This window comes from Oncorhynchus clarkii, chromosome 21 (assembly GCF_045791955.1).
Source record: "Oncorhynchus clarkii lewisi isolate Uvic-CL-2024 chromosome 21, UVic_Ocla_1.0, whole genome shotgun sequence".
NCBI lineage: Eukaryota > Metazoa > Chordata > Actinopteri > Salmoniformes > Salmonidae > Oncorhynchus > Oncorhynchus clarkii.
Genome location: NC_092167.1, coordinates 12,795,109 through 12,817,641, shown reverse-complemented (window position 1 = coordinate 12,817,641; position 22,533 = coordinate 12,795,109). Strand labels below are relative to the sequence as shown.

Here is a 22,533-nt window from a genome sequence, read left to right as displayed (position 1 = left end):
ATTTCACGCTCCTCCACGTTTTCCCAGGGCTCTGCCCAGTCTCTGTTACCTCTGTGCGACTTGGACTGTGTGATAGTAGCTGACACGTGTTATCATTAGACACATGCACACACAGCAGCACTGACTAAAGGGAGCTTTATCTGTCTGACACCTCCGTTTCCCCCAAGGTTTGGATTATGGCTGCCTGGTATGAGCATAGCAGCCAGGGTCCCAGCTGAGACTCCTGCACACCATAGCTGAGTTTGTCAACTTGTTCCCCATAGGCCTATATTAATTGCATATCTGTCTGACCTGAAAGTGGAATGCAAATTGAATGCTTTCAGCCTGTCCCCTTTGAAGTAAAAATAATCTGACTAACCTTGACATTCCCATAGAGACAATTCCCCCTCTCTTTCTGGGCATTCCGTTCTCACAAAAACTCAGCAGATGCTGCAGCAGTTTATTTCTCTCAATGAAACTCCATATTTCATTGTTATTTTTGGTAATGATTGTGAAAGAGGACATTTGTGTACTCCTCCCAGTAAGATGTTGCTTTTTCAGCTCAATGATGTTTAGTTCCTCTTTCAACAGGTTAGGATATTGTTCTGTAAGCATTGAAATAGTTTAACTAAAGAAAAGCTTGCAGTTTAGTTTGATAGATTCCAAGCTCTTGATAATTAACCAATTAAGTGCCAATTAAGAATAGCCTAGTTATAATCTTATAATAACACGTTTATTTCATATTTGTTAGCCGTAGTAGAAGCAGTAGCCAGTTAAATATGACAAACTAAGATGTAAGAGATACAGAAACCTCACAATGCGAGTGTGATCGATTAGGTTTTTGCCTGACATTTCTATAGCCTAATTTTCGATTTCACTGCATCAGCGCATGTGTGAGACCGGAGTTGGGGTGGGGAGAGGGACAAGTTAAACGAGTGAGGTGGCATTCATCCGGTTCCTGCTTCTAGCAGCAAAGCAAGAGACAGAGCAAAAGCTTGTTGTTTAATTTATCACTATAGCATAGCCAACTGTTGTGCAGAATGAGATATGCTTGCATCATAGCCTATAGCCTACCCTGCGTTTATTCAGACTTCAATAAGCGGCAAGTAGCCTAAAGCTCAGGGCTGAGAGGAAACAGGCTATCGAGAGGCAGGACTACGCTGGAATAAACGCTGCAGTCTCACCCACCCATGCTTCCTCCCGAATAGACTACTTATCCATCTGTTTTACACTGTCCCCACTACTGTTTTGACGTTATTTCTTTCTGCAAGGGCAAGATCCGAAACATGGAACTTATTTGCTTCGAGGACAAAGTCGTGCTAGCCAAAAGTGACCCCAACATTCTTGATGACGACAGAGTACTGCAAAATCTGCTAACCATTGAAGACAGGTTTTTACCGCAATGTTCGTATTTTAAATGTGTCCAGAAGGACATTCAGCCACACATGAGGCGAATGGTTGCAGGATGGATGCACGAGGTTTGTGTGTTTTTTTTAGCTTACATGTGCATTGGTCAGGTATATTGCTGTTTTGAAGGCATGTGTGCATTGGTCTGGTATATTGTTTGACGGCATGTCATTTACTTATCTCACTCGAATAAGTGTGCTATGTATAATACGATTTGATTTCTATAATCCAAATGAACCTACAGGGGGGTGTGTGCATTTTTGTGTAAGAGTTTTGCATGTTGCTCATGTTCTAATAACTCTGTAATAAGGTTGTGTATTTATTCAGATGGTTTATTACAGTTTCATAGCATGGTTGTTTTGAGAGCTGACATTCATGGCATGTCGCCGAATTTTTACAATTTAATTCAATGAGAAATGACCCATGCCAGGCATGTGGTGCCTCGGAAGTTCCACCAGGCTATTTAAAGTCATCACCATGCATTTAAGTTCGCTGAATGTCAACAGCCTGGATTGTATTGGTCATGGAATCAGTCAAATGAAAGAAGACATTCTAATCTTCATTTTCATGTTGAATCTATCCAATTTGTCCGTTCTGAATAATTATGACAATTTTTTAAAAATATTTCCAGTTGCCTCAAAACAACAAGCACGCACAGGCTACTTTCGTTTTTGCCATTCTGAACTTTAATTGAAGACAAATGACTCTCACAATTTTCGGGAATGGTTTAGGAATGGTTTATGAACATTGCGCATACAATTTCACAGCTGTAGCTAATTTATTTATATTTGTAATTATTTTTTGAAAATATGACGGACATCTGCGAAATGAGCAGCGTGGGTGTTTGGGCACGATTTCCGCTACAGGCTATGATGACTGAGAGATCTTTGATATTGAAGCTTTTAATGCGGATCCACTGACTGAATATCAACAGCATAGATCACATTTGGTTTTCCCATCATGCACATTTTTAAATGGGATATGTTCTTGTTTCTGCAGACATTCATGTAAATATTGATAGAATAATAAAAAAATAGTAGGCCTAATATAATATATTCTCTCCCACCAGGTTTGTGAAGAGGAGAAGAGTGAGGAAGACGTTTTCCCCTTGGCTATTAATTATTTGGACAGGTTTTTAGCGGTGGAGCCCACTAGAAAGTGTTATTTGCAACTTCTAGGAGCTGTATGCATGTTCCTTGCAACAAAGTTAAAGGAGAGTCGTCCACTAACTGCAGAAAAGCTGTGCATGTACACAGACAACTCCATCACACCAAGGGAGCTGCTGGTAAGAAACTATTGTTTTCTCTTAATGCATGGAAAAGTATGCAATTACTTAAAGCATCATACATTCAAATATAGCTCAATAATTGTACAATATTATAATTGTTTCTTCTGCCATATTTAGTTAAATATGTCAGTGTACAGTTCTGGAGACTGATTCATTCCTTGGCCATACAGTGGGCCTATGCATGCATGAGGAGAGTGCCTGATCAGGGATGAACTAAAGTGGCCTGTGTTGCCACCTAGTGGCAGTTGTTCAGTTTGTCTTGTGGTAGAAGGTAGATTTCCAACATTGTGGATTAATCGTTTGTAGAAAGGAACAGTAGTGCATAAATCCACAAATGGTTCTGTTAATATCCACTGGCTGAGTAAGTTTATATGCATTAGTTCTATAATATCTCAACATGTTTTCTTGACCACTCTCTGTTTTTAATTGAATGATTGGTCTCTCCCAGGGGCCAGTTATTCACAGGTTATCCCACAGGGGACTCCCAGTTAACCAGCCCACCCTCTTAGCAACCATTTAAAGTCTGTCACTCCCTAGTATCAGATAAGACATTCCTCCCTACTATTACATCAATATTTCTACAGTAAATGGCATGTCCCACCCATGTTGCTCAAGTGGCCAAATATGAATCACCATAGGAGAGCTATAGGACTGTGTCCTCTTCTCCTCTGTTGTCCAGCTGCTGGGGTTGCATCATCACACGCCCTTGTGCTAGAGGTTTCCTTGGAAAAAGTGAATGGAAACTTATAGTTAGAGGCTGGTCCCAGATGTGTTTGTGCTGTCTTGCCAATTCCTAAGGTCACAGTAATGCCAACTCATGCTAGACGGCACGAACAGACCTGGGACCAGGCTAAGAAGAGACATGGTGAAATGTAGATTCTTTGTCAATGAGCCACTGCTGGTGCATCAGCTGGGAGAGAGAGGGGAATTCAGGGGGTTTCTAGCAAGGGCAGCTGTCCAGGAAGTGAGCACAGCAGCGATGACAGACCTCCTCCCTGCACATCTTCAGTCAACATTCTCCACGGGCTTACCATAGGTTAATCGTTTGCATGTGTGGCGCTGTGCTTATAGGAAACACATATAAATGAATGAAGTCTTGCTGTATGGCTGGCACTTGTCCTGGGCTGCCCCTGTAATCTGAGAGAGCCGCTCAGAGAGGGGCCTGTCCCTGTCCACGCTAACAGAGGGGTTTCAGTAAACATGGGCGTTCACTGCCACAGCCTCCGTCTCGGGTTGACACATCATCTCAAAAGATGAAACCAGTCGGGGGATCAGTTGAATTTGTCACATCGGCTGTTTTGTTCCATTCCTTTTCCCCTTGGGGTGAGGTTGCTTTTAACACGAAAGCTCCCCGCGGCGCACTAACCAACGCGGGCGGTGCAGACCAAAGAAGCTAGCTAAGGCTTGTGACAGGAAGGAAGCAACTGTGGCTGCGATGCTTCTGTCTCTTTGGTTGGAACCAGTGGCGAGGCTCGACACGTCACACAAAGAGCAATGAGAGAACCACGCAGACAAATGTTCAGAAAGAGAGACAGAGAGGGAGCGAGCGAGAGATGGAGCAAAGAGAGAGTCAAGGAAAATGTTGCTCTGGTGTTGAATGATCTCTCCTCTGAATTGAGACAGACTTGTTGGTATGCATGGTATTTCATGGCAAACAGAAGAGTAACAGGATCAATAATACTCCTTTAATAAAGTATTTCAGTTGTGTATATTACACTTGTTTTATTTGAGGACTATTATTTAATTCCAAGTCATCGTCTCATCTCTATAGAGCTGCTGCCTGTGCTGTCTGACAAAATCACTATTTTAGTAGTTCTTCAAAGTAAATAAGGCATACTTTTATGACTGCTGAATACCAACAATCTATTTTCAGGTAGAGATTCCTCGCGAAGCAACAGCTGCTCTCAATTCTTCTCATGCTTTGTTTTCTTCCTTCCGTCTCTGTCCTCTAGGAGTGGGAGTTGGTGGTACTAGGGAAATTGAAGTGGAACATGGCGGCAGTCATCCCAAACAACTTTGTGGATCACATCCTACACAGACTGCCCCTGCCCAAAGAGAAGCTATCTGTGATCCGCAAGCACACACAGACATTCATCGCCTTGTGTGCCACAGGTAATAACAGGAAATTCCTGATAGGATAGTCTTGCCAATTCTCGTTTACAATCTATCTGACATTGTGACTCATCATTGATTGCACTCATCTGACCCTATACTCAGCAGTCTAAGGGCAGGTACCACAAACACACATCCAGCCAATGGCTGCTCTCCACGTTTCTCTTCCCATCACTGGAACACTGCTCGTAGCCTAATGGGGTCTTCTTTACATTAGAACGGCTTCTAAAAGCAGATGCAAGCTGTATTGAGAGCACTTTGAGCATATAAGGCATTAATAGTATAGTTAAAGGAGGCTGGGAGAATCCTCTCAGTGCGTGTGGTGTTTAGGTTAGCCTCCCCCTGTGATGACAGTGGGTGGATGAGTCTCCTCGCCTGCTGTTTGGCTCCCCTTCCACCTCCTCCTCTGTGGACTAGGATGACTCGGGTGCAGCAGCTGGGTTGCTCTCTCTCGCTCTCTCTCTCGCTCTCTCTCGCTTTCTCTTTCTCTCGCTCCCTCTCTCTCTCTCCCTCTCTCTCTCGCTCTCTCTTTCTCTCTTTCGCTCCCTCTCTCTCTCTCTCTCTCTCTCTCTCGCTCCCTCTCTCTCTCTCTCTCTCTCTCTCTCTCTCGCTCTCTCTTTCTGCGTATTGTTTGTTGACAGAGGCCCTTCCAGGTTTGATAAGTCAGAACTGGCGGCCGGCGGTCTTCCTCTAAGGGTGAATCCCAGTGGGTTTGTTTCCTTTCCTATATCCTACTGTATGCCCTACCTCCTATGTCCTTGTTCTGATTGAATGGACTGCATTAATAAAACAGTTACAAAAGCTGACCTCTCTTCTATACATTGCATCTTTCACGTAAGACAATTTTAGGGGGAGGAAATACAGCTTAGGAAAAAGTCCACTTTGGTGTATTGAGATTTACTGCCTTGTGTCTCTTTGATCCGATCTGGCCCATAAGTCCTTGTTTACTACTTTGTGGTATTCAAGCCATAGTCTCCTTCAATGAGGTTCATGGCCTGTGGCTGTTAAGTGCCATTTTAGTGTTGCATTTTTGGGGAGGGCGTGTTCCAGCGGTCTCCCCACTATTCATAAGCAGACCGTTTATATCACAAGCGCAAAACAGCCACAATAAAAAAAGAGTCAGCTGTGGTTTAGCAGTAATGTAAATGTTTGGGGTTTTATGTGCTGCACTGAATGCTGTTCTCATGACAGGGGAGCTCTCTGGCCTCTGCACAGCTGGCCTCTTGAGGAGGAGACGAGAGTGGTTGGACTACTCCCTGGGGTTGATCCAAAGCTATCAGTCGCATCCTCTTTCTATAAAGAGAGAGAAGGCCACAGCACAGAGACCAGGGTCTGTGCTTGGCTGGACTGTGCTTGGGCTAGAGCTGGAGCTGAAGCTAAACCCAGTCCACTTTAGGGCTGTTTCCTTTCCTCCAGGCCTGCTTCCTCCCTCCCCCGCCAGCCGGCAGGGCTATTGTCGCTGAGCGCTCTGGGCCTGGTTGATGGAGAACAAGAGGAAGTAGTTCCTGGAACTCATTGCTCACTGAGTAGGAGGATTCCTGCTCTGTTTTCCTAATCACAGCTGAGGCAGAGTGAGGGAAAACACACAGGCTCCACCACGGCCATGTGTTAGACTGTGGGAAAGTTGGGTTAAGCTATTTAAGAACCTATATTAAGAGATTATGATGATGTTTGAACGTCTTTAAATGCTCAGCTCCTGTACTTCATTTGGACTACATCTTATAGTGCATCTTGTGGGAATGTATTAGTCTGTGGGAAAGTACAGTTCAACTCAGTTTTTAATTTATATTGTAGATTTTTCCCCTCTTTTAAATGCTTCCTCACTTACTTTGGACTACTCCTTGACTTGAATGTGCAACTATGATTCTGGTTTGTCACCCCTTGACTGTTCTGAACTCACTGATGTCCGACAGGTGACTGACGGATCATGTTGTCTCTTGTCCTCAGATTTCAGCTTCGCCATGAACCCCCCCTCCATGATCGCTACGGGAAGCGTGGGGGCGGCCATCTGCGGCCTGCAGCTGGACCAATCAGACCAGGCCCTGAGTCGAGACTGTCTGACTGACCTGCTGGCCAAGATCACCAACACAGAGGTGGTAAGTAGTGTCTATAGCCTGATCCCAGGTCTGTTTTTTGCTGTTTGGCCAATTCCTTGTTATATCAATGAATGACAAGGAGTTAGCGAGACAGAACAAACAGATCTGACATCAGGCTAGGTAAGTGCTACACGGCCGACATTTTAGGAGCATGGCGAGGAACTTTTGAAGAGGTGGTAATATCAGTGTTGGCGAGCGTATAGCGCAAAATACTTAATGTGTTCCAACATTGGGCACCGACACCCTCTTCGCCCTGCCTGTTAGACCTAGCAGTTCACCAATGTTTCTGGGCTTGGAGCACGGAGATCTTCCTGGTAAACAAGAGCGATGCTACAGTATGCCTGCAGTAGTCGCACATTGAAGTTATTTACTTTTCATGGAGTCAGAGCCTGTGGGTTTTGGCTCGGGACCTAGACTGCAGCTATAAAGAGCAGAGGCGAGGGAATGTCTTCTTAGAACCCAGGGCCCACATTCTTGTGGTAGAACACAAGCAGGCAGTTCCTTTGCACGGCTCCCACTTTAGCTCTTCTCTTATGCCTAACAGAGGCTCCATCTTTCCAGGGGAAATGGCGGTCGAGAAACAAACACAGATTTCCTAACTCCTTAAGATGACATGCATTGAGAGCTCTCTCACACCATATATATTAGTGGAGGCTGGTGGGAGGCACTATAGGAGGATGGGCTCATTGTAATGGCTGGAATGAAATGAATGGAACGGTATCAAAAACATCAAACATATGGAAACCACATGTTTGACTCTGTCCCATTTATTCCATTCCAGCAATTACAATGAGCCCATCCTCTTATAGCTCCTCCCACCAGCCTTCACTGATATATATATATATATATATCAGGCCCCTTGACTTCTTCCACATTTTGTTAGGTTACAGCCTTATTCTAAAATTGATTACAAAATAAATGTTCCTCAATCTACACACAATACCCCATAATGACAAAGCAAAAACAGGTTTTTAGATATGTTTGCTAATTTATATATATATTTTTAAATGGAAATATCACATTTACATAAGTATGCAGACCCTTTACTCAGTACTTTCTGGAAGCACCTTTGGCAGTGATTACAGCCTCGAGTCTTCTTGGGTATGACGCTACAAGCTTGGCCCACCTGTATTTGGGGAGTTTCTTCCATTCTCTGCAGATCCTCTCAAGCTCTGTCAGGTTGGATGGGGAGCGTTGTTGCACAGCTATTTTCCGGTCTCTCCAGAGATGTTCGATCGATCGGGTTCATGTCTGGGCTCTGGCTGGGCCACTCACGGACATTCAGAGACTTGTCCCGAAGCCACTCCTGCATTGTCTTGGCTGTCTCCTTAGGGCCGTTGTCCTGTTGGAAGGTGAACCTTCGCCCCCAGTCTGAGGTCCTGAGCTCTGGAGCAGGTTTTCATCAAGGATCTCGCTGTACTTTGCTCCGTTCATCTTTGCCCCGATCCTGACTCCCAGACACTGCCACTGAAAAACATCCCCACAGCATGATGCTGCCACCACCATGCTTCACCGTAGGGTTGGTGTCAGGTTTCCTCCAGACGTGATGCTTGGCATTCAAGCCAAAGAGTTGACGCTTGGTTTCATCAGACCAGAGAATCTTGTTTCTCATGGTCTGAGAGTTTTTAGGTGCCTTTTGGCAAACTCCAAGCATGCTGTCATGTGCCTTTTACTGAGGAGTGGCTTCCGTCTGGCCCCTCTCCCATAAAAGCCTGATTGGTGGAGTGCTGCAGAGATTGTTGTCCTTCTGGAAGGTTCTCCCATCTCCACAGTGGAACTCTAGAGCTCTGTCAGAGTAACTCCTCTGATTGCACAGTTTGGCCGGGCAGCCAGCTCTAGGAAGAGTCTTGGTGGTTCCAAACTTCTTCTATTTAAGAATGATGGAGGCCACTGTGTTGTTGGGGACCTTCAATGCTTCAGAATTGTTTTGGTAACCTTCCCCAGATCTGTGCCTCGACACAATCCTGTTTCGGAGCTCTACAGACAATTCCTTCGATCTCGTGGCTTAGTTTTTGCTCTGATATGTACCGTTAACTGTGGGACCTTATATAGACAGGTGTGTGCCTTTCCAAATCATGTCCAATCAATTAAATCCACCACAGGTGGAATCCAATCAAGTTCTAGAAACATCTCAAGGATGATCAAATAGAAACAGGATGCACCTGAGCTCAATTTATAGTCTCATAACAAAAGGTCTGAATTTTTTTTTTTTTTTTTTTTTTTTTTACCTTTATTTTACTAGGCAAGTCAGTTAAGAACAAATTCTTATTTTCAATGACGGCCTAGGAACAGTGGGTTAACTGCCTGTTCAGGGGCAGAACGACAGATTTTGTACCTTGTCAGCTCGGGGATTTGAACTTGCAACCTTTCGGTTACTAGTCCAATGCTCTAACCACTAGGCTACCCTGCCCCCCGAATAATTATGTAAATAAGGTATTTCAGTCTTTTATACATTTGCTAACATTTCTAAAAACCTGTTTTTGCTTCGTCATTATGGGGTGTTGTGTGTAGAATGCTGAGGATTTGTATTTATTTCATCCATTTTAGAATAAGGCTGTAACATAACAAAATGGGGAAAAAGTCAAGGGGTCTGAATATTTTCCAAAGGCACCGTATATGTATATATACTGTAGATGCGAAAATCTAGCATTTTACATCACAGATTAAACCGCTGTTTGTAGTCTAAGATATTTCTTTATCACTGTAAGTCTGCTCCCTTGGCTTACACAAAGGAACCTGAGGCCAGTACAGCAGCACACAGGAACTCAGGGGCCACAGTCAGTCTAAGACTAGGAACAACCCAGCATCTCTCGATAGACCTGTGGTTATTATGTGGCCATGGCAACGCTGGAGCTCAGACTGCGGCCCATTAAGTTTTAATTATCCGTACATTTCAAAGGAATGTTGGCCTCTGCGAGCTGTGTGCACTCTTTAAAGCCCGCGCTTTCGGCTCCGTAGAGTCAGACCTCTCACGAGAGGATGCACGGAATCAGAGAAATTACTTTTGAGATTCACCCACTCTCCTGAGTGATGAGAATGGTTTCTTTGGTCTCAGAGCTTTTGTGTTCCTCTCAACAACCCAATGGGCCTTGGTCAGAAATGTTGCACTAAAAATAGACTATGTAACCATTTGGAAGTCCAGCCCATTCTCCACTTTAGGATTATTAGGAATGTTCTAGCCACACCTCACGTGTGTTTAGGAGGATTCAAGGGCCCAATAGTCACCACTCTCTGCCTGGTGTCTGTGTGCACTGGTACCCATTGTTCTAGGGACTGACTGGTCAGGAAACAGGCACGACCACCTATCACAAGACTCATAATATCCTCCCGGTCTGGCCTGCCATGCATGTGACCAAAGCTGTTCCAATAACAGTCAGATGTCGAATATGAAACTGTGTGACAGCGATAAGTGTTCGCGTCCACAGGTGTCTGGGGTCAATCAAGAGTGTGTGTGTGTGTGTGTGTGTGTGTGTGTGTGTGTGTGTGTGTGTGTGTGTGTGTGTGTGTGTGTGTGTGTGTGTGTGTGTGTGTGTGTGTGTGTGTGTGTGTGTGTGTGTGTGTGTGTACTGCACCTAAAGTAGAGGTGTTAGTGTATTGATGTCTCTTCTCTGTGTCTGTTGCAGGACTGTCTGAAGGCGTGTCAGGAGCAGATAGAGAGGGTGTTGGCCAGTAGCCTGCAGCAGGAGCAACAGCAGCAGAGGCAGGAGGCCCTAGGCAGGTCGGGCAGCAAGGCCATGGAGCAGCAAGACCAGTCCAGAACCCCAACAGACGTATCCAGCACCCCAACAGACGTACGCGACGTCAACCTATGAGCTTCCCATCACCATCTACAAGAGTGAAGTCCACCAGCGAGCTCCCACCAATCGCGTCACTCTGCCAATCTATGGGATCCAACAACATGCGCAATGTCAAACGATGAGCTGCCAGCACATACCCCAAGTCAACCAGTGAACTCCCACCACTAAATGCCACACCAACCTACGAGTTCCCACCCTTGTTTGTTAAGTCAACCTGTGAGGTTGGCAATCTATGAGCTGTCAACAGCATCATGCTGGAATGATCAACTGATAAGAACTTTTACAAGCAATATAGAGAATAGGTCAAAAAAATTCAATGGGCGGCTCCCATCTATATTTAGCTGGTCACATATTGACATATGTGCCATATTAAATTAAACAAGCTCTTTTAGACACAAAATGTATTTGAAAACTTTGAAAGAGCCTTAGGTTTGCAGAAAGGAAACCTGAATAGATTTGCATACTTGAATTATGAAATATAGAAATATTAGTTTTTTACTTGATAAAAAATACCAAATATAGTTTTTCACTCTGAAAAAAGCTAGCAAAAACATTGAGTTATTATTCATATTATTGTATTATAATTATTGTTATTCTAAATATTGTTATCATTATTTCAATATAATTTAGTTGTATGATTATTTTTATAATAATTGTTAATCATTATTAAGAATTTATCAATTTCACAATGAGTGGGTGTTTCCCTCAGTTTCAAATACAGGAAGCCCCTGTAGTACTGTGCGCATTACATTAAGTACTGGTTTGGTCCTGCACAGTGTTCATACACATTTATTTAGGAGAAGCTAATGTACAGGACGAGGAGAGCTGCATCTCCTGCCTGCTAAACTGTGCATCTGTAGCACTGCTTCCTATTTATGCTCTTATATGCTGGCCAGGAGAGGGCTGGGCCCACTCACACAGAACACAGAGAGAGAGAGTGAGTGAGTGAGGGGGTAGAGAGACGCACGTGTGGAGTCCTGAGGGTGTGTATATACTGCCCCCTAAGGGTGAGAGTGAGGACAGAACAACTATCAGCTGTTACGGTCTTGATTTCATTGCCAAGTTAATACCAAGCCAATATTTACTTTTCGAATTGAACAAGGCTATTTTTGTTGTTATATGTTATTGAATTGTGTGCTCTGAGAAACTCCTGCACGTTATTAGAACATTATTGAGGATCATATATACCTTTTATACCAGGGAGCACTGTTTTAAGACTGTCAGTAAAGTTGGCGTGAAAGCATGTTTTTGTTCTGGGTCAGACAAAGGCAATACTAGAGAAAGGGAGACGGCATGTTGGAGGGATGGTCTTAGTCTGGAGATGAGAATGAAACTACAGTTGTTTGTTAGTGTCAGATGGATTGTTAAAACAGTTTTGTGGAGTTGGAGTGTATGGAACATTTAGAGCTGTGAAAGTTTGGCAGAGGTGGAGTAGCTTATTGGAGAGTGAGAGAAGATGGCAAAAAAAGGAGGTTTTAAGAGTGGAACTAGAGACGGCACGATTGGTGCCATGAAATGAAGGACTGCAGACAGTTGAAATGAGGGGAAAATGGATGAAGACATGGTAGGAAGCTCCCGATCGGCACACCGGAACAAGCCTGTTCTTAATTGGAAGGGCTGCAGACAGTTGTCATTCTGATAGGTCAAGAGTTGATCATGAGGGAGCAGTTTGGTGTGCTGGAACATTTCCTGTAAGGGCCTGTTGTTAAATCCAACTAGATATTTAAGTCATGGTCAAAGACTTGGATCAACCTAAATGCACTTTTAAAAACATGTTCCGTAAAAGCTAAAGGGGATGGTTATCAAACGGGGTAGGTGGGTTTTCAATGTTTTATTTTTTTAGAATGATTTTTTTTCTTTAATTTATTTGATATTCTCTGGGCTGGATTCCCACTTAGGGTGATGCACGAGGACTAGAAAGCATTTCCTGACCAATGGGTAGGAGTAGGGTTTACCAACGTGGAACCAAATCATTTGCAATGCAAACCTAGGAAAGCTTTAAAAATCACATCTAGACTTGATTCTTTGATTACATCCATTTAACTTGAATTTTGTTTTTGCCTTCTTCATATCCAAATCAATATGATGGTCCTACGAAAGGATAACACATCATAATGTTTTTTTTCTTCTGGTTCATAGTTTTTTTGTATTTTGTTTTGCTCCACAGTTCAGCTTGTTTTTCAGAAAAAAAAATTATAACACAATTAAACCTATAGGCAGAAAACTTTGCTCTTTACTTTTGGCTTCCACGTTCAACAATGCAGAAAGTACTTAAAAACATATTTGCTTGTTCGCAATTAAACGCAATCTGCTATAAACTGAGAAAAGATATGGGTAAACATTTAAAGTTGTGTTTATGTGAATTACTTAAATGAATTTCCAAGTGATGAAAGCCAAAATGGATCTGTTTATCTTTGATATCTTTTTCTTGCTGCTATTAAGCTTTTTGTTTTTCAATCTTAGAATTGTGATATTCACTTGAGTGTGCTGCTAAATGATGAATTTTAAAGTATCTTATTGTTTCCTTGCCTTTTCCTTGTTGTATGTAAACTGGAGAGAGTGGTAAAGTCGGACATGTCTTCAACTGGAAGTACCTTCTGCAGTTTTCTCCAATAGCATGTTTTACTCCCTTCTTTCCGTTTATCTGTTTGTTTCCTTGCTGCGTTCTACCGTTGAAATGTTGTTGTACCTCAGGTTCATTGGACAATACCTCACAACTCAGCAGTTTTTCAGGGAGTTAGTGGAATCAAATCTGACTCTGATGCATTTTGATAGGTTATCCATTTTTTTCCCTGGATGAGAGGCAGGAGATTCACGTGGCACCTACTCTCTTTAGACAACAGATATTCCTTCTCATCTGTCAGATTACACTGATCTGTCGTTTGCTAAGTAGAGGACCATATACCAGATATTTCATATCATACCTGGTGCCAAATAAAAGACGGCTATTTGAAATGTATTTGGAAGACAAAAAATATATATATATATATATGTATCTTGTTTTTTCTACTTATGAGTTACAACTTAATTGCCACATTTAGGATCTGTGTATTGGATTAAGTGGAATGCATTTTGTGAGGTACCCATTTTGTGAGTTTTTTTAATGATCAAAAAAAAAATGTTTGTGTATTCCTTCAGTGTGGAAAACTGTGGGTTTCTAGTTCGTTTTGACCCCCACCACTGCCAACCACATGTACCTCAGAAGTGTCTGATCCACAACTTCTGTTCAATAAATTTGACCCACAAAAAAGAGTGAAGTATCTTTACTGGCTAGTAATGTACCTGTCTTCTGTTCTGTGCTGGTTAAGGGAAGGTTAACCTCGTCCGCAGGCTCAAATTGCTGGTGTATAGAGAGCCAGCTGGTGGACAAGATTACGGAAAGGTGAAATGTGTAGAGTGATTGGATTGGTGGTGGTGTACTGTGCTGTCAAGTAACTATGCAGGCTCATATGAAGGTAAGTTAAAGCTTGAAGGGTGCTAAATGGCTTCTCATTTGATTGAAGATATGCTGCACCAAAAGGCTATTGTGTGTCTGCAGCTATAGTCTTATCTGACACCTAGTGTCTGAGGGTTCAAACGTCTTAAGGGGTGAGATCCTTACGCCAGAACCACAGAACCACAGACTCCTTCAAACGTTCTTCTCTTTGTAATTTTGACATCGAGAGTTATAAAAACGTATACAAAAGCACACATGGATGATATTAAACCCACAACCTCTTGGCTGTAAGTCAGTGCTATGACTAATAAACCACCAAGTCTGTGCCCCTTTCCTGCAGACAAATGACCTCATGAGTGGAATCGTGTTCATATTTTACATAATTTCAACTCTATCTGATATGGTACCGTTTTTTTCCTTCTTTTTTTTAAGGTCATAACCTTGTGTTTGAGGTGTATACTTATGTTTCAAAACGTACACAAACGCACACACAAGATGATATTTGAACCTACAAATTCTTGGCTGCATGTTATGGTTTAAACCGCAGAGTCACACACCTCTTCACACTTCTTACAATTCTCGTTGTGTATTTGACATATAGAGTTTTGGAAATGAACACTAGAGCGCCAGTTGTTTGGGTATTATATCTTCTCACTAACAATTACAGTACTGAATCATCAGGGGTGACATACTAGTAATGAGTAACTACTATATAGCAGCTTTCATTTAGATTATAAAATATACAGAGTGGTAAACAGCCTATGTTGTTGAAGAAAATATATACAAGTCAAATTCAATGGTTTTGTACCTTTTCAGTTGCAAGCATCCTTACTCCCTCTCTTCAATGAATAGGCTACATTTATCAGGTACCATTCCACACCAATGGCTGGTAGACCGGCAATCCAATTCGGGTAATTTACCATTAATTCAGGGTCCCCATACAAAACTGGTATCTTCACCTCACGAAAGATATTTAGGGTTAATTTAATGATTATTCTAGACAACAATGTTCTAAGAATTGTTCAATTGTTCAAATAATTGTGTTTGATCAGGGAACAATCTTAATAAGAGTAACATTTGTATTCTTGTTAACTAGACCTATTTATTATTCATTTTTCACCTTCTGCAATGCCATTGGTCTGTTAGAGTAGACCTCGTGACGTCACGTCACGTGTCATAGAACTAGGAAGAAACCCGTAAACATTGAGTCAGTAAGGAGGCAGAGGGTCTTTTGGAATAGCCTAAAATGCTTACATTTAGCTTGACCGTTGTTAGACAGTAAGTAAATACCACCACCTTTCTGTTTTGTATGCTGTATGTATAATATATTTTATAAAATGTACGTAGGCTTCTGCATACGTGACAACCCTATTGAACCACTTCAAGCGAAGCTGTCCGTTGCCGACAATATTAGCTAGCAAGCGTGTTGCCTATTCAAATCAAATGTATCACCTAACAGTATTATTCTGTGCCAAAGCGGCTGCCTAGCTAAATCCATATGTTTCTTATTCTGCCACCATATCGAAGCAGTGTCACTCTGAGTGTCCTCTCTCCATAGACCGCATATAAAGCCTCTCTCACATGCAGCCTCCTTGAAAGACATGCAAGCGATCAAAGCTACTAACGTTAACGTTTAAGCTATTTGTACACCTCTAGAATTTCCCTGATGCTGTGTATTCTTAGAAAAATGCTATGCATGTACATTTCAAAATGACTATCTTCTCACTTTCACAGTGGGGAGACACAATACAACAAGGAGAAGTTGCTACAAGGTATGCTGTTATATGTAAACATTCCAACCTTGACCAGTAATGACCTTCACTCGGGAATCCTGTGTGATTTAAAACCAAAGGCTGTAAGAACTAGCTACACACCTTTCCTTGTTTCTCATGTATCAGCTGATAGAATTAAAGTGATTGATACTCATCTGTTTCCATGTTCACTTGAGGGGGAATGTTAAAAGAAAGGTCACTCACACAAACACTGACTACTCCCTTATCCAACTGGTTTTCTAAGTGTGTATACCTGTTGGTCTTGTGCTGTCAGGTCAGGGGGTGGACACTTCCCTCTCGGAGCCGGGGCTCCAGCAGGCAGAGGCTGCAGGACTGTACCTCAGAGAGCTCAGGTTCTCCAACGTGTTTGTCAGTAACCTGCAGCGCGCCAGACAGGTGAGTTTTCCTGAGATGCCACTGGTGTAACATGTGATGTCGACTTAGGTTACAGGTAGGTGACCACTAATCTCGTCCACCCAGCTTGCTCTATGTATCAATTGAGCCTGGGAACAAGGTTAGGTGACCAACATAAATATTAACAATGCACAGCAGATGTAGGATGTAGCCTCTGTTTAGTTTAGATTCCCAGTGTGCGACTTATAATTGTGGGCACCGGCTACACTCACTGCCGTTCAATGGCAGGAGGTGTTGGGAACTGATGTCAAAGTAAAATGATTCTCTACTGCAACACCTTTTCAGTGGGAGACACTCAGATAAGGCAAAGTCACTTCAATAATTCCTGGAACAAAACTTCTCCATTGTGTATGTTACTGTTGAAGTAGGGAAGAGAGCAGAGAATATATTAAACCACAGATATAGACTACAGGATATGAGAAATGTCAGCGGGTAGAACTAGAAGTAATGTTAGTTTATCGTGATGGCCTAGTAGCTGATTTGGTTGTGGGTGCGGAGATTAAGACAGTGCTGTCATTGTTCACACATCCTTATCCTTTGTCAGACTGCAGAAATCATTATGAGGAACAATGTTCACTCCTCGGGCGTTGAAATGGTCTTTGACCCCTTACTCAGAGAGAGGGTAAGTCTTTCATATGCCTCCTATTTCCTATTGCATGTATGTAGTATACAATTGTGCCAGCCCAGTCTACCTCGACAGGGACCCTAGAGTTTGACATTCAAATAAAATGCATAGAAAATCCGCATCAAAGTGGTTCATCAATCATACAGGGTTTTGGGATCGCAGAAGGACGGCCCAAGGAGGATCTGAAGAACATGGCTAACGCAGCCGGCCAGTCATGTCGAGACTATACTCCTCCTGGAGGGGAGACCTTGGAACAGGTTAGTCTGTGATCTGAACATTTTATCAGCTTTCCCTTTGGTCCTGCTGTTGGCTAGCTGCCAACAGCTCAGAGCTGGATTCCATGGCCAACAGTGCCATGCAGGGGTTTAACTCGGAACTTCAAGGCAGAAGCTCAACACATCATTAATAGATCATTCATTTTTCTTCGAAGGAGATGAGTATTATTTTAGTACTTGAATAATTTTAACGTGTGTCTATGTCTCCCTCCAGGTAAGGCTGCGATGCAAGAAGTTTCTGAAGTCGCTTTACCAGCGCATGGTTGACGACCACAGCTGCTCAGGACAGAGTTCTGCTGCTGTAGGGACAGAGGCTGGGGCCGGTGCAGCTGAGTCTGGCACAGATGGGCCCCTGGCTGGTTTGCCTGACGACGGGATGGAAGGTGTCCCTCTGCATGCCCTGGTGGTGAGCCACGGTGCCTACATCCGCGTGGCTGTGAGACATTTTGTGGAGGACCTGCAGTGCTCTCTGCCCCAGGGCCTGAAAATGTCCAAGGTGTTGTCAGCCTGCCCCAACACAGGCATCAGCCGCTTTGTCCTCACCGTGTCTCCCAGTGAGTCTGGCCTGGCGCTCTCTGCTGTCCGCTGTGTTTTCACCAACAGGAAGGACCACCTGACCTCCCGTAACATATGTTACATCACACATTAAAGATAGACAAGGCAACACAAGGTTTAGTCACTACTCTGTTCTGTTTAAATATTATTTACTGTAGATAACAAACCACTAAAAGTAAAGAATATCTGGGACAGTGACCTGTCTACTATTTGATGATATGAGTTGGGGTGAGATTTTAGTAGGGTCATCGAAGAACCCTAATCACCCATTTATTATTTATTTATTTTATACACAGTAAATAAATTAAGCATTTTTGCACAGTTTATATCTTCGCCTGTTTTAAAACATTTTAAGTAACCCCCACGTTGTGTGACATATGTAACCATGGTGACCTAGGCTCTTATGCATATGTATTGGAAGTGCCCCAAAGTGGATACATTTTGAAGATCGGTATCTTCTACCTTATCTGATGTTCTTGGAGTCACTATACCAGTCCTTAATGATGACTCATCACACACACTGTCACTCCAACAATGATGTGTAATGCTGACAGGGTTAACAACAGCAGACAAGATGCTGGCACTGGTATGGCAATAACACAAAAAAATGTACTACCTCAGTTGTTCTTTTGATTGTGTATTTATTTGGCTAGGGGTTGGGTTGGCTTGAGAGGTTGGATGGTGGAGCTTGAATGAGTCTGAAGTTGGGTCCATATCTCTGTTGTGATTTCCTGTATCTATTTTACATCATGTTTTGCGCTGTTGTCATTGAGGTTTGTCTGTTTTCCCGGTCTATTGAAAAATATAATCAGAAATGTATCACAAGGGAATGACTACCCGACCACAGACAATGACACTGAGAAGTAGAGGACACAATGTATTATTGGAATACAGGGTAAATTATTTGCTTTTTAGCTGTCAATGGACCCTTTTTACAGTAGAACATTGCTCAGTGCAAATTCTGCAGAACTATTGGCAAGATGTATGTATATCCTGGATGAGTGGATTTCCCGGTCTTCCAATAATTATTCATGGAATTTTCTATAGAAACGAAACACTTCCTGTGTCATAGTCCAATGAAATTAGGACTTGTTTGGAATGTTTTAGTGTGGATAATGTAGTGGTTTGTTTCCACTACTAAGTCGATCATGTTGAAGATTTAGTTGTATTGTTTGTGTCATATTATACCAAAGGCAGAAAAGTGCGAAGAATGTCAGTATCTTTTAAAGCCTTTACAATTCAACATGGAGTTATCTCTTATTGTGGTCCATGTCCATTACAAGATAATAAATGATACACTATCAGAAATTGATGTCTTTTCTGTGAGACTGGTGTGCTATGCATGAACTCGAGCAATACTGCAAGCAACCTGTCACTGCTACACAGTTACAATTATATCAGACAGTTGTATCATAACAGTTTAAACATAGTATACTTATTTTTACAAACCAGCTAAATGTTACACATTGACAGTGTTTTGTCTTTATTGTTACACATTGTCATTTTCATATGCAAGCAGTACATCGTTACAGTATTGTTTGGTATTGTATTGCCAATAAAAGGCTTCAATATTGGTGTTTAACATGTTCAATGGCCATGTATCTCAAGTGTTCATAAATGGTGACAAGCTTCCTCTGATCTTGCACAAATGTAATTGTCACTAAAGGTTGCATAAGAGGCAATAGAGTGTGCAAGTCTTGTAGTTTCTTTATGCAAAGCAGGATTGGAACCAGTGGATGTTTGCAGGTTGGGAAATATCAGGTTTAATCACCTGAGGGGCCACTTCCGAGTTGCGAACTTTCTCATGTTTAAAACATGAAATAATTCACTTTGTTTCAGTGTTCAGGCTGAGCGTGACAGGTCAAAAGAACTGGGGCAATTGAAAATTATGCGACAGCTACTGACCTGTGTCTAGATTGTTCCAGAGACAACCATGAGTAATGCTCCAAAGGCCCAAGTGGCAGCATAAACATCTGTACTAAATCTGATCCTTCAACATGAATGGGTGGGTTTGCTTAAATCTTATTCAACTTAAGTGTTATTACAGTTCTTCCTTTGAAGGAATATTGCCATATTTGAATAAACTGCCTCAAAAATATTGACAAATATCTACAGTATATCAATCCAAAAAAAAGTGCCTTCACTCATGACCGCCACTGAGATTGTTAAGGCTCCTCTCAGATGTGACAGCCAGGTCAATGTGGTTTAACCTCAAAGTGAAACAGGACAAAGGTTAGTGGTCACCGTCATGTGTTCCTTTGACTAAAACACCTCCAACATGTTACTTAGTGAGATTGAAACAAAAATAGAATGTGGAAATGTTTATTTTTAGAAGATGGTTTGGCAGGAACTAAGATATGCCAATTTTCTCCATAATGAGATGCGGAAGCGTGGGACACGCAACCTTAATGACTGGAAGCTCAAAGTGAATGAGTCAATGGTCAACCTGCTTACGCACTTAATGTGACACAGAGCTTCCTCACACATTTAGCCTGTACTTATATGATTGCATCATACATAGAATTCTAGGATGAAGTGGTTGTGAGTATACAGTTCTTCATCCTGAAGTTCTAAAATATTGATCTAAAATAGAATATAAATTAATTAATTGGAAAAAGTAATATTTTCTTCATCAACATAATAAAAAAAATTCAAGATAAATGTCACTAGCCCTCACACACATAGTCTCCTCATAACTTACAGGCTTTCAAAATAACTCTTTAACAGCTAAGCATCCATATAAATAGTATACTATAAATAACAATAAATGAATGGATTTAAATAAATAAATTCTTAAAACTTTAATGGAATTGGCTTTGTTGCTTGCTTTTGGTGGCCAGCATTTATAACATGTGGTTTCTATTCGTTCTGATACCCAGTAGAGTGGACCATTCATTTCCGTTTAAAATTAAACGTCTCACTTGAAGAACATGCATTATAACATGCATGCCTACTGGCATATTCAACATTATAGTAGGGCTCATTTTAGATGGAATATGTTTAAGTTTCATATCAATGGTATTTTCTTGCAGTCTTCTTGCATTATATAACATTTAATAAAGTGACTTCAGCTCAACTCTTTTTTTTTTCTCCAAAAAAGACGCACAATTATTTCGGATTTCAGCATGATTCTCATAAGAATCCTCCCCGTAAACAGAGCGCAATCAAATACAGAATACAAAATTTGCGTCCTGGAATCAAAAATCACGGAAACCAATAGTTACTCACTGTGCTATAGTAAAGAATGGCCGAAATAAAATGTTCCAATGTGGTATTTTTTTAGCTACATATTTCATATTATGACTACATATAAATTACCAATATGCCCTAATAAGGGTGTCACGGTCAGACTTTCACAAGTATAACATCTGTTTAAAACTTTGAGGGTTGTTTGCAGAACTGCTGGAAAAGACCCAACGTGAACGCATACATAGCTTACATTGATAAACCCAAGTGTACAACTGCGAGTGTCCTGTCCTCTTATCCCATCATTCCATTCATGATACGGGGGCTGGGAGGGGGGTTTAGGGAATGCACGTTCCACGGGTCGTCGGAGGGAGACTGAGGGGTCTCCCGGGAGATGTTGCGTCCCTCGGGGAGTTCAGCCTCCTGGTCCACCTCCAAGGTGTCATCCAGTTGCGGCATTGCCCGGGAGTCCTCCTCCGTTTGACCCAGCATGTTGTACGGGTCAGAAGGGTCAACCGCCCGGTTCCTCTTCTCCCGATGCAAGAGGCGCTCCAGCGGCACGGTGTTCTTCTCCGACAGGAAGAGGGAGGTTTGCGGTAGATTCTGACCCACTGTGTACACTTGCTTTATCCCTTCCAAGTTGAGCAGAATACCAGTTCTACAAGAGTAGTACACGTTGCGGTGGTTTTCTAACAGCTTGTGGTTAAAAAGGCAGTCTTCCTTGAGGCAAACAGTCTGCAAACAGATAAATGGATGAATTCACGCAAACAGACCACTTAGGAACGTACATCAATTCAAATCATTTTCAAAGTGTTACTTGAGTGCTAAACACAAGAATACTTCGACCAATGTAAAAATATGATATTATATTAGCTTTGTGTTTGGATAAAAGTGGTCTGAAATCCGTGCGTAAAAGCGCATTTTTGGTAGGCATATGACAGAAAACATGTATTTCAGTTCAATGGACAATGATAATGGGAATTACTTACAGAGCTGAAAGGGTTTCCCAGGGCATCCATGCACAGGTAGCGGTTACTTTTGACTCCAAGTATCGCCACGCGCTCTCTTGTTTCCGCCTTCAATAACATCACACCTGTTGACAAAATTAATTGTGTTAGCCTATAGAAGCAGATTAAAGACAATGACTTAAAACTACATTTCAATCAAAACCAAACGCCCAAAATGTAATAAGAACTTACTGTATGAGCTTCGAAGTGTAGTTTTGCTCACGTGGCCATTTAAACTGATCTCAAGGTAGAAATTGTTCACGTCTGAAGACGTCTGCAGGTGTACGTATCTTCTCGGATTCCCCCAGTTGGATCCCAGGAGAGGTGATGGGTTTGGAAGAGCGTCTACTTGTCGAAATCCCTGAAGAACAGCCAGTAAGAGCACAAGAACGGCGTTCCTCATCCCAGATGTCTTGGTTATTTCCATCTTTTACCCCCAAAACACAGAAAATGTATCCCAGAGATTTCGGATGTAGCTTTGAGTTCTACAGCAAGCTGTTTGCAAACTTCAGCTGATCTGATTGTCCAAAGTTTAAGGACGGCTCTATTTAAAGGGACCCAAGTGCCACCCCTGCTCACATCCT

General features: G+C 42.2%; 3 protein-coding genes across 3 annotated transcripts; 2 read left to right on the top strand and 1 right to left on the bottom strand.

The window, feature by feature from the left end:
• Window positions 1-922: 922 nt before the first annotated feature.
• On the top strand, window positions 923-13,929 carry LOC139378568 (G1/S-specific cyclin-D2-like). The gene is made up of 5 exons (XM_071120854.1): window positions 923-1,457; window positions 2,456-2,671; window positions 4,627-4,786; window positions 6,734-6,882; window positions 10,506-13,929. The coding sequence occupies exons 1-5, from the start codon at window positions 1,266-1,268 to the stop codon at window positions 10,692-10,694; spliced, it is 906 nt and encodes a 301-aa protein (XP_070976955.1). The 5' UTR covers window positions 923-1,265; the 3' UTR covers window positions 10,695-13,929.
• Window positions 13,930-15,288: 1,359 nt separating this feature from the next.
• On the top strand, window positions 15,289-19,068 carry LOC139378569 (fructose-2,6-bisphosphatase TIGAR B-like). Its single transcript, XM_071120857.1, has 6 exons — window positions 15,289-15,393; window positions 15,850-15,887; window positions 16,162-16,283; window positions 16,846-16,923; window positions 17,073-17,183; window positions 17,416-19,068. The coding sequence occupies exons 1-6, from the start codon at window positions 15,362-15,364 to the stop codon at window positions 17,848-17,850; spliced, it is 816 nt and encodes a 271-aa protein (XP_070976958.1). The 5' UTR covers window positions 15,289-15,361; the 3' UTR covers window positions 17,851-19,068.
• A 2,168-nt stretch (window positions 19,069-21,236) lies between these two features.
• Window positions 21,237-22,376, bottom strand: LOC139379471 (fibroblast growth factor 23-like). The gene is made up of 3 exons (XM_071122287.1): window positions 22,142-22,376; window positions 21,932-22,035; window positions 21,237-21,677 (listed from the first exon to the last, which is right to left on the bottom strand). Exons 1-3 carry the CDS (start codon window positions 22,374-22,376, stop codon window positions 21,237-21,239), a joined length of 780 nt encoding a protein of 259 aa, XP_070978388.1.
• Window positions 22,377-22,533: the final 157 nt, after the last annotated feature.

Coding starts and splice junctions, on each gene's coding strand:
- LOC139378568 (XM_071120854.1), top strand. CDS start 1,266: ATGGAACTTATTTGCTTCGAGGACAAAGTCGTGCTAGCCAAAAGTGAC. Junction 1,458..2,455: donor TTGCAGGATGGATGCACGAG/GTTTGTGTGTTT, acceptor CTCTCCCACCAG/GTTTGTGAAGAGGAGAAGAG. Junction 6,883..10,505: donor AGATCACCAACACAGAGGTG/GTAAGTAGTGTC, acceptor TGTCTGTTGCAG/GACTGTCTGAAGGCGTGTCA.
- LOC139378569 (XM_071120857.1), top strand. CDS start 15,362: ATGCTTACATTTAGCTTGACCGTTGTTAGACA. Junction 15,888..16,161: donor CAAGGAGAAGTTGCTACAAG/GTATGCTGTTAT, acceptor TTGTGCTGTCAG/GTCAGGGGGTGGACACTTCC. Junction 17,184..17,415: donor GAGGGGAGACCTTGGAACAG/GTTAGTCTGTGA, acceptor GTCTCCCTCCAG/GTAAGGCTGCGATGCAAGAA.
- LOC139379471 (XM_071122287.1), bottom strand. CDS start 22,376: ATGGAAATAACCAAGACATCTGGGATGAGGAACGCCGTTCTTGTGCTC. Junction 22,036..22,141: donor TACACTTCGAAGCTCATACA/GTAAGTTCTTAT, acceptor TTTTGTCAACAG/GTGTGATGTTATTGAAGGCG. Junction 21,678..21,931: donor TGGGAAACCCTTTCAGCTCT/GTAAGTAATTCC, acceptor ATCTGTTTGCAG/ACTGTTTGCCTCAAGGAAGA.